The 11529-nt window shown below is 45.6% G+C and overlaps 1 protein-coding gene across 1 annotated transcript; it reads right to left on the bottom strand.

Annotated features, from left to right (window-relative positions):
• Positions 1-4298: 4298 nt before the first annotated feature.
• Positions 4299-5357, bottom strand: ATOH1 (atonal bHLH transcription factor 1; the record flags this gene model as incomplete). Its single annotated transcript, XM_079707911.1, has 1 exon — positions 4299-5357. One exon carries the CDS (start codon positions 5355-5357, stop codon positions 4299-4301), a length of 1059 nt encoding a protein of 352 aa, XP_079564037.1.
• Between the last annotated feature and the right edge of the window lie 6172 nt (positions 5358-11529).

Below are 11529 nucleotides of genomic sequence, written 5' to 3' on the forward strand. Positions count from 1 at the left end.
CTTCCCCCGACTTCCCTCCTCCCCGGCCTCTCCCCTGCATCCCAGGATTTAACCCGTTCTGCGCTCCGTTCGCCTCTTCTTGCTAGTGGCCTAGCAGAAGGGGAGGGACCTCCGTGGGCCGCGTCCAGGACTCTGCCCGACCTAGGGGGGAGGATGGCTGGTGAGAGCAGGGGTCAAAAGCAGCGAGGGAAACTTCACCTTGATTCCAACTACCTCCCAGCCCCCATCTCCTACCCCATCTCGCAACACCGACGGCAAGCGATCCAACGACGAGAGGTCGCGTTTAACTCTCACTAGGACTTGCTGGGGTTTCCAGAGTGCAGTTGACAAGTCTAGATTGCAGTTGCCAAATGGGTCTGCTACTTTTCGTTTCCAACCTTAACTGGCCTCTGGAACTGCCAAGAGGAATTTGATCATCTCTTTCTTGAACTTTCAAATGAGCAGAGGGGAGAAGTAATTACAAGATATCCTTTTAATGAAAGACTGCTTACTTGGCTCAGGTTTAAGTCTCTAAAATCAATAGAAAGGCCCAATGAAAGCCTTGGTCCTGCCTTGGTAAAGATTAAGGAAATTAACCATCCCCCGTTTTTTTTTTTTTTTTTTTCTGGTCAAGCTAGACCCCCAGTGAACAAGGTACCACGGAGAAGTGTTTAAACTTGACAGTTGCCAAAAAGAAACTTCCTTCAGTTTTCTGTGAAATCAAATACGTTTCAAAAATGTGGTGAGCCAAAATCCTCCACAAATGAAAGTGGTGGTGGGGTGGAAGACAGAATATAAAGCAAGCTGTTTAACGTATATAAAACTCTAGAAAGCACCAGCAGCCTGGCAAAAGACTAACCCGATTTATCTATCTTCATTACTTTAAGAAATGCTGCCTCTTTGTTTGTTTGGGTGATATTAAGCATGCTTAACTTGCACACATAGTTGATTCCTTTGCTAGTATCTTGGATACTTGGATCTGACTTTGGAAGGTAGAAGCTAATTGCTAATAATGGAGAGAAAGGAACCAGTCAGCATGGCAGGAGTGGTCTGGCATATGGGGAATGAGCGCTCAGAAATACTCAATATTCTAGTTTCCAAAATATTAATGAGATTATAGCAACCTGCAGCTATATGTTACAGCTTGTTAATGGAGTGTAAGAGAGCAGAGCTGCCAAACGTTTGTTATGCAAACTCCATAGCACAACCTTAAAATGGAAATGTGATTGGACATCTCTTTCAAAGAAATGCCAGTATTGAAAGAAAGAAAGTTATAGAATGAAGGAAAGAAAAGAAAAGAGGTGAAAGTCCTCATTTGAACTTTGAGCACTTAATTTATCAGAAAGTAATTTGGCTTTTTTCTGCGTATCTTGATGGGTCCTAACTATCCCCTAGCTCCTAACTATCGATTTTCTTAGAGAAAATTTTGTGGGCACATTGATCTAGTGGGTGGGAGTGGTAAGCTCCAGTTCTGGATATTGACATTTTCTAGCTGTGTAATTTTGGGGCAAGTCAGGGGGAGTCGTTTCTTCATTTATAAAAGATGGGAAGGAAGAGTTTTGAAATGTCTACGAGTCCATGAAAAGAAAAGTAATAACTTGTAAGAGGCTTTTAACTCTGGTTAACACAAAAGGAGCATAAACTGTTTTGGGAAATGAAATATAGATTGTTTTCCTTGAGAAAAAAATATCGCAGCTTTATTTTTCTGAGTCCTGTCCTTCCCCTACTCATTCGTAACAGTTAAAAGCATTCTAGGTCCTCTTCTCTCTCCCTATCCACACATGCATGCAAACAAACCAAGCCAAATAACTATAAAAAAAATATGTGTGTGCACATTCTGCAAGGTTGCTGTATGTCCATGCCTGTTGAGTCTGCTTATTGAGAGCGAAATGGAAATGTGTTAGAAGCAATCGCTTGATTTATTCAGCAGCCCGAAGATTCCTGATGTTTATCGGGGGCACGGCAAACTCATTGGGTGCAAAAGGTTATCTAAGGGACAGGTGCATTGTTTCTGCCCCTGGAAAGCGTCACGAGCCGCCGCTCACCTCTCGCAGAGTGCTGGCGGAGGCTCTGGCTTCCCTTGGACCTCGGCTTCAGGTGAAAGCCATGGATCCCTAGATGGTCAGCTAAGAGCTTCTTCCTCGGTTCCCTGCTCAAGACCAGAACTGTACTCCCTCACCCATTACTTTTTCTGCAAACCCAGTTTGTGGCGCTCTCCTTTTCTTCAAGGTGCTGACGCGGAGAAGAAGAAGCAGGAGCAATTGAACTAACCTTCTCTCGCTGCGCCCTCCCCCCAGCCCGCTTCCCTGTTCTCGCAATTTGTTATCTCAATGTAGACACAAAATACCAAGGATTTAGCTTAAAATCAACCTCTCCAATCCAGCGAAGTTTAGCCAGTGGAAATTCGGCTAATCTTTAGTTTAACAAATAGTTTTACTCTCACGTTTGCCAGAAACATTTTTAAAGGTCTGCTTTCTGATCTCTCCCATACATGCACTGTATTGGCTTTTTCGAAATCTATGATCCTGAGAACCAGAATATACTTTTCCTGAGGACCCTGAGGTGAGAGTGAGCGCACTGTTAGTTTCTGTGACCGACTCAAAAATGTAGTTATATGTTTTCTACATAGGCATTAGGTCAGAAGGACAAAATTAAAGCGAACATCATCTTCATTGGAAGAAGCAGAATTGTTTGGAAAGAAAAAAAATGAGGGTAGCTCAATGATTTCCTAGGACAACTGCAGGAAATTGATTTCCTAGGACAATTGCTCATTGAATCAATGAGCCCCAATACCCCTTTCCCCTCAAGTTCTTTTGCATTGTTCTCTTTTCCTCTCCCTGCCTCTCTCACTCCCCCCAGAAAGAGGAGAGAAAGTGAGAGACTGAGGGAGGAAAGGAGAGAAAGCTTGTGTTGTGTATTTGAACTACAAGAAAAGCTTTCAGCCTGGCTAAAGTTTTTATGAAGTGAAATAGCTACTCCTGGTAAAGTTCACTACCCCTGGCTAGATCCTAAGAGATCTCAATTTCTTGCAGAAATTGTTGGGAATGGAATAAGGAAGCATGGAAAGATCCTGGAGAGATTCTAGAGGCACAATTGTACTGCAAGTTTGGGAAAGGTTTTACCTCACAATTTAATTATTGACTTAAACACTTTTCTATATAGGATTTCTGGTACTATGTGAAGGCACAAGGTCTGTAACGGAATTTTTCTTCAAAACTCCTGGGTCACACAAATGTGCATTTAATAGAAGACAATCCAAATCTTCAAGGTCATTTTAAACTGTTTTTAATGCTTATATTAGAATGAAATAAGTAAGCGACAAATAGAAGTTATTTTCACGTTTATTTTTATCATTTGCAAAAGGAATACATAAAACAATGGCAGTTGGCTTTGCTAAATTAAAATAAAATGATCTCGAGTAGAAAACGTAAAAAACAAAAACGAATCAAGATAAGTAGAAATGGTAGCAAACACTCAATAATAAATAAGGTTTCTAATATTGACAAAGCAGAATAAAATTGACCAAATGCTTTTGACACTACCAGATGTGGTTTTTTAATTTAATTTTTAAAAACAAACATTTGCAAAGAGCTTAAGGATAAGTGGCCGTGTTTAAAAAACAGAAACAAAACTGGTCTGCAATTGGCAGTTGAGTTTGTCCCAGAGCCGCAGCAGTAGCGACTGATAAAGTGCGTGCACCAAGCTTCCTAAAAGACGCCGAGGTTCTCGCGGTCCGATATACATACTGGGTATGTTTATACGATATAGAAACCTCAAAGTTCCTTGCTTTCTGACAATTCCATAGTCCAAAGTTATCCACTTTGGAAGCATTAACTTTGCGTTTCATAATGCATTGTGGGAGACAACCTCGGAATACTCACTCTCCACACGTGAGTGCGCACAACACACAGGGATGGATGCCCAGGGTATAAAATAAATCAAACACAAACCAGCGACAGAGAAGAAGATGCGACGTTTTAGCAGCGTATTGGCAGCAGGGAACTAGAATAATGATGCTATGTATGAGTACATATAATTATACCTTATCTCTCTACAGGGGGAGCAGACTGTGGGAGTAAAGAACCCAACTTTAACAGCAAGCTTTCACCGAACAATATGGACGATAGGGAGTTTGGAACAGCGGCGGCTTTTGCAAACCATCAAATGTAGCTGCCATCTGAAGCCAAGCCGTTGCTAAACAACGACCATCGCTTAGCGAAATTTAAAAGGGTGCGGGGATCTTTACCCGCGGGGCTTTCCGCGCCCTGGGAAAGGGTGATTTTGTTTCTGTCTCAGTTTTCCGGGTTTCTGTCACCTTCCTAACTTGCCTCATCCGAGTCACTGTAATGGGAATGGGGGGAAAACTCTCCGTCGCTTCTGTGGGACCGCGGCGAAGTTTTGCTACTTTCTTCCTGCACTGGCTGCAGGATGCCCCCAGGCAGCGAAGGCGACAAGTTCTTTTGCGCCATCATCGCCGTCAGGGCGCTGTCCTCGAAAGTCGAGAAGTGCAGAGCTTCCAGCTGCATCGAGTAACCTCCGGCGGAGGCCGGGGCCGAAAAGCGAGTCCGGCAGCTTCCGGGCGGGGTCGGCCGCTGCCCCACTCCCGAGGCTGGCGGCGTCCCCGCCGCGGTCGCGGTGCCCGCGCCTGCTTCGTAGGGGACGGCGGCGCGAAGTTGGTGGTGTCCGCTCTTGCATGATGCTGGCGGCGGCGGCGGCTGGTCCCCGCCGCTGGGCGTTTGAAGCAGCTCGGACAAGGCGTTAATGTAGATCTGGGCCATCTGCAGGGTCTCGTACTTGGACAGCTTCTTGTCGTTGTTGAAGGACGGGATAACGTTGCGAAGCTGGTCGAAGGCGTGGTTCAACCCGTGCATCCTGCGTCGCTCCCTGGCGTTGGCCGCCAGCCTCCTTTGCTTCTGCACCCCGTTCACCTGTTTGCTGGAAGGGGCGCGCTGGCGGCTGCAGCCCAGCTCGTCTACCACCACCCCGCCTTTCAGCTTGCACAGCTGTTCCCGCACTTTCACCGGCCCCGGGCTCTTGCTGCTGCCACTGCCGCCGCTCCTTCTCACCAGCTCTCCCCGGCCGTCCGCCTCGTCCCGGGGCGCCGCGGCCTCGGAGGCACCCAGCTCTGGGGAATGGAGCAAGTACTGGGCGGCGCGTGCCGTGCAGATGCCCTGCAAAGTGGGAGCCAGCCAGGCGCGTGGGTCGGTGCTGTCCAGGAGGGACAGCTCGGCCGGATAGACCGGATGCTCTCTCGTCTGCAGGGTCGCAGGTGGCTGTGATGGCGGCGGCTGCGGGAGGTGGTGCGGCTGGGGATGGCGGTGGTGGTCCCCCAGCTCCTTCACTTCAGCCCACTCTTGTGCATGCAGCAGGCGGGACATCGCACTGCAGAAGCTCGGAGGCGCAGGGTCGGAGGAGCCGCTGGCAAACAAGCTCAACAAAAAAAAAAACCCTTCCCGGGTCTCTACTGCAATGTCTTATTTTTTTTTTTTTTCCTCCTCAACCCTCCCCCACCCACTCGGAGATCACACACCAGGTCGCGTGCAACGAAGCTTCTCCGGTTGCTGAAGGCGCTGCGCCCCTTTAAAAAGCGGCACGCGCCAGTGTGTCTCCCCCCGCTCCTCTCCCAGCCCCCTCCTCGCGCCGGTCGCGTGTCTGCTCAGCCAATGGAGGGCGCGGGCAGGCGCGTGCGAGCAGCCAATCAAAGAGTTTTTACACCCTGCGAAAAGTTCCTGCTAATACAGCGCTCGGGCGCCCGCTCTAGGGTTTTTTTTTTTTTCCTTCCCTGCTCCTTTCTTTTTCCTTCGTAAATTCATATGTTAATTGCGGGTTGTAATTTGACTCCGGTGTTTTATCACTCCCGCCAGTGGCCGGAGTGCGGGAGCGGATGCGGAGCGGACTCCTGGCTGGAGGCCGAGTCGATTCGGGTCACAAGTGCGCGGCCGCGGGCGGGCGAGCGGCTCCAGGCGAGGCTGGACGCCCCTGGCGCGAGGAGGGCCCTCGGGGAGAGGATTGAAGCGCGCCTGCCCTTTGCTGTCTTCACGCTGGGATCGCAGCTCCCACCGTTTGTGCCCACACATTTAAAATCTCTCACATATAATATGACATTACGTATACTTGTATATGCATGCATCTAATACATGTAGGTATATAAAAATCTTTCATAATCTACGTGTTCATAGATATATAATTGCTAAATGACGTCCACCATTTAAAATCAATGTTAGCATTTTTTTTTAAAATGCTGTCTCCGAATACGTTTCTCATTTTTCATCTCTCGCTCTAGATCGACTTTATGTAGTCCGTTTCTTGATGGAAAGTAAAGCTCTGGAACAGTTATAGAATATACCAAATTCCAGACCCCCTCGCCACCAAATCCCCTCCGTCCCCTTTTCCCAGCACCCTGCGGCCACCTCAGGATGGTAATCTGCCAAAAACTCTCCGCTGAGTAGTGTTAGGGCAGGGATATTTTACAGTTTCAGCAACCACGGTAAGACTCCTTAACAAATGCGGAGCAAGGGGAGGGTGCCCAAAGAAAAACGAAAGGCACCTGCGTTCTGGGCAGTTCTGACTGAACACTCTCAAGGTACAGAAGTCCGGAGTTACCTACCCTTCTGACTCAGGAGCCCCAGGTTTAATACGGCGCGAGGCTTCTCTGGAAAACGCTGAGAAACCACAGCCTAACTCCCTCCACCCCAGATCTGTTCAGTTAGGGTGTGCTCTCCCCGCCGTCACCCCCCACCCCCGCCATGGCCACGGGCCGGAGCGCTGAAACCCGGGAGGTCCTGGGCGAAGCTGGGACGCGGTCTCCGGAGGGAGCACCACCCTCCTCCCGCGCCTGCAGGGGAGGCGGGGGTTAGCTGGGGGAGTCACAGCAAAAAGCCAATCAGAAACGCCCTGGCCCGGGGCACGCACCTGCTGGCTCCCAACCCCGCTCCGCCTCGGGGCGCTCTCCTGCACCTAACCTGCGGCGCGGCAGTGGGACGCTACCCGCTGGTGCTAGTGCTGCTTTCTGCTTTAGCGGTGGCTGCCGTCCCTAAAGGAGTTTCGTCCCCTGGAAAAGATAAAGAAACGCCAGCAGAGAGAGCTCCGTGGAACCTGGTTTTGCAGGGCCCAGAAACGACTGAAAGTTGTCCTTGCTAGTATTCTCAGGGACTTGATCTAACCTGCCATTTAGAGCTCCTTGGGCAAAAGAATCTCTGGGACTAGACTGGATTTAGTTTTAGATAGACTGTATATATATCTTCTATAGCTTTATGGAGATGGACTCTGTGTGTGTTGTTCATGGTGAAATACATTTCTTTCGGCCTGAGAATAAACAGGAAGCTCTTTTTCTTCACCCTCCCTTTTCTTTCCTTCTTTTCCATCAGGTGGGCAGAGGAAGCTAGGCATCTGAGCTGGGGGTGGAACACGCGGCCCAGTGCATGGGATTGGAGCCTGGGTAGCATGAAGAGGGTGTCTCTGCAGAGGCTCCTGTCACGGGATGTCAAACACTACGTAATGTGTTTGTAGGGGCTGGATGGTGGCAGAAGCCCCTGAGTATAGGGTATGGCAGTTTAAGCAGAAGGAGGAGGGCTTCTCTGTGTGTGGAGAGCTGGATTCCTTACGTACAGAAGGACTAATGAAAAAAATAAGCATTTGAGGGGGCTTCCCTGGTGGCGCAGTGGTTGAGAGTCCGCCTGCCGAGGCAGGGGACACGGGTTCGTGCCCCGGTCCGGGAAGATCCCACATGCTGCGGAGCGGTTGGGCCCGTGAGCCATGGCCGCTGAGCCTGCGCGTCCGGAGCCTGTGCTCCGCAACGCGAGAGGCCACAACAGTGAGAGGCCCGCGTACCGCAGAAAAAAAAAAAAAAAAAAAAAAAACAACATTTGAGGAAAATAGGAGTAAGGTTTCTCACTATCAAAGAAGGGAGTTACAAATATGGAAATGGACAAAACTGTAGTGTTGAATTTGAATGGGAGATTTTGATATAAATTTATGGTTTTCAATATGTAAAATAGATGATAGAGGAATAAACATAGATTATAAATGTGGGGTGGGTGTGCATTCCTACATATATTCCCTAGCTCTTTTCCTTCTCGGGGCTTGGGCTCAGCAATAAGCATATCTAGCTCTCAGATTTTAGTTTCCAAAAAAATTGACCACTAAAAAGATGCAGGGTTCCTGAAAAAATGGGCTAATTCTAGGGATGGTAGCATTGCTACCATCCAATCAGGGATCATCTATGTGCATACTAATCACTTGGGACATTCATTAAATAGATAGATTCCTGGGCCCCTGCTAAATCTACCAAATCAATTTTGTGAAAGGGACCCAGGACTTGTATTTCAAATAAGCACCCCAAGAGATGCCTCACTTTGAGAACTATTTTTCTAGAAGTTTTCCTGTGCTTTATTCAGCTATTTTATAGTTCTCAGAACTTGTAACTTCTGTCACCACAAATATGCTAATCCAGACACCTGTTATCCAGTCCTACTTACTAAACTGTAACCTACGTTTCAAAGTCTAGACTAAATGCTTCTTTCTCTAAGAATTCTTCTCTTGTCACCTCTGGAACCACCATTTATCCTTCAGCAAGGAGGTGAAAGCAGGGTGTCTTTGGGTCTACTACTACACTAATGAAATGGCTTGTTAGAAAAGTTCAAATTTGCATTCGTTATAGTTCCTAAATTTGCCTAAGGTTCATTGACCATAGTATCTATATCAGTTATCTATTGCTGCATAATAAATCCCTCCCCCCCAAGCTTAGTGGTTTAAACAACAAACATTTATTACATCACAATTTCTGTGGGTAGATGATTCTGGGGCTGCTTACTTGGGTGGTTCTAGCTCAAGGTTTCTCAAGAGGTTTTAGTTGAGAGGTCAACTCAGGTTTTAGCATCTGAAAGCTTGACTGGGGCTGGAGGAACCACTTCCCAGATGGTTTATTCACATGGCTGGAGAGTTAGCGCTGGCTGTTGGCAGGAGGCCTAAGTTTTTTGCCCTGTGGATCTTTCCATACGGCTGTTCATGTATCCTATGGCATATGGGCACCTTGCTTATCGAGAGGGAATGATTCAAGAGAGAAAGACGAAAGCTGTACTATCTTTTAGACCTATATTCAGAAGACACATTCTGTCATTTCTACCGTATTCTAGTTATTAGAGGTGAGTTACTAAGTCAAGACCACACCTAATGACAGCGCAATTAGGCCTGGAAGTATGAATTGTGGACAGTACGTTAAAACTACCGCCATATTCCTTTGTTTCATGTTAATTTCCCTGTTTCCTTTGCAAACTTTAATTCCTCTTTATTTAACTAAGAAGGGAAGAGGCATTTTCAGTAATATGAGATAAATATAGCAGAGGCTCTAAAAGTTGTATGTGAAGATTAAAGTAGCTGAACCAATTTAGCAAATCATGAGTGAAAAGTCAGACTTTCTGTTTCTGAAACTATTTCTAATGGTATTTGTTCCAAAATTTGTAAGTCAACTATCTAGACTCTCCACAGAAACCACATTATGGCAGCTAATTTGCATTGACTTTCCTTTCTTCTCATTTTTGTGATATCTCTTTATTTCAAAGTCACGTTTGTGAATTTGTTTTAATTTATATAACTATGTTCTGAGCATTTCTCTAATGCTTATTGGTGATGGTTAGGGATAGTGGTATGCTGGTAAATGTATGACAATTGGCTCTCTGAAAAAAGAACATGCATGTATACTTATATAAGTTTATTAAAAATTTTATTGACATGAAGCATGTGTGACACACGATTTATAAATAGTAATATTTGATACTTTTATTGTAAATTCCCTATAGCCATTGATTCTCACAGAATACTTTCATTGATTCTTGTCATTCTTGTATCTATAACTAACTAAGGGTTTCACTGATGAAAAAATATAGTTCCTACATAGATGCTGACTGATATTTTCATTTACTGTTAATGAATAAGATGAAAGTGAAATGATAATGAGGATGTGTATTGGAATTCACTTGAGAGTTAATGACGTGAGCAACATTTTTGCTGACTAAGATAATGATTTTCAAATACAGGAAGAATATGTGCTCAATTTTTTTGATTCCTAAGTATTTGTTATTCACAGTGCAATGGCTACAGACATTGACAAAGTTTTAAGTTTAAGCTGCATTATTAACATTTTCTCTATCACTTTAAGTCTAGACAATCAAGAAAACAATAAATTAAGCCTTAATTTTGGCATTTGCCAATTTCTCTTGGTGTAGATTCTCCTGTTGCTGAACCAAATGGATATATTTGTCCATTGACCATATCTTAATTGATCTCCTTTTCGAATTTTAACATAGTTAAAATATTCTTTGCAAAATTTTCTTTTCCCTTGAGTTGAGGACATTATATCCTTCTCCCTACTTCTCAGGTTGTTCCTTCTTAATTTCTCTTAAGGAAATTTTTCCCTCTAGTTGGTTTGGGGTCATGCTTTCATTTTCTTACTCTACATATATCATCTATATGCCAGTCGTTACCAAATTCTTGTCTATCGCCAGGTCCTTTTTCATGGTTTCCATTGCTCTTAAAATAAACACAAACTTTAACAACCAGCACTAATCTGGGGGATCAGGGAATGTTTCCTAAAGAAGTAAGACCTGAAAGTCGAACAGGGGGCAGCTAAAGAAAGAGAAAAGGACGAAGAGCTATTATAACAACAATATCAAGAACGGCAATAGCAACAAAGGATCTTTGACCATGGACTGAAGAGCCCTGCTTTACTGGGCCCTCAATATCTCTTCTGCCTCACCTCTCCTCCTCTTCTACTCTCCTATGGTGTTTTAGCCAATCGGTCTTCTTTTCTTTGCTCATATGTATCCAACATCTTCCCATCTCAGGGCCTTCACACAGCTGTCTATTATACTCTTCCTTTCTTGCCTGGCTCCTCTTTGTCTAGCTACCTTCTGTTCGACTTTTAGATCTTACTTTCTAGGGAAACATTTTCTGATCCCCGAGATTAAGGTTGGTTCCCTCTTTTACACTTTCATGGTACCTTATATTTGTTTCCTTTAGTATTGAAAATCCTTATCAAGCAACACTTTGTGTAACTATTTATTTAATGTTGATCTTCCCTCTGTCACCCCCTGTCCCTGCCAGTGAGGCTATTCTGTTCAGCATCGGGGCAGTTGAAAAAGGAAGCTGGATGACTTCCAGTGGATGAGTCATTTATATCACCTGGTTGTCCCATGCTTCCCCTGTGGTAGTTGGACTCTGGTGGCACTGGTACAGGGCATAAAGATCTGCACATTTTGTGTTCACCCCCGAAGGTCCATCTACAGGATTCCTCCTCCTATCTCCTTGTTTCCACTCTTCCAGTCTTAGTCGCTACAAGTCCCTGATTCACAAGCCACTGCCCGGGAATCTGGGTGTATGCTTACCTTAGGCCATTCCTTTCTTCACTGACACCTGATGGTAAAGTGAGCCATGCAGGACTTCCCCTCAACACTGACTTTCAGGGATTCTCTGAGACGAGCTGTAGTGCAACCGCAGCCTATTTTCAGCTTGCAGAAATATCAAGTCACCCTATCCATGAACCAGGCTTCAGTT

Source organism: Hyperoodon ampullatus (assembly GCF_949752795.1).
Source record: "Hyperoodon ampullatus genome assembly, chromosome: 1".
Lineage (NCBI taxonomy): Eukaryota > Metazoa > Chordata > Mammalia > Artiodactyla > Ziphiidae > Hyperoodon > Hyperoodon ampullatus.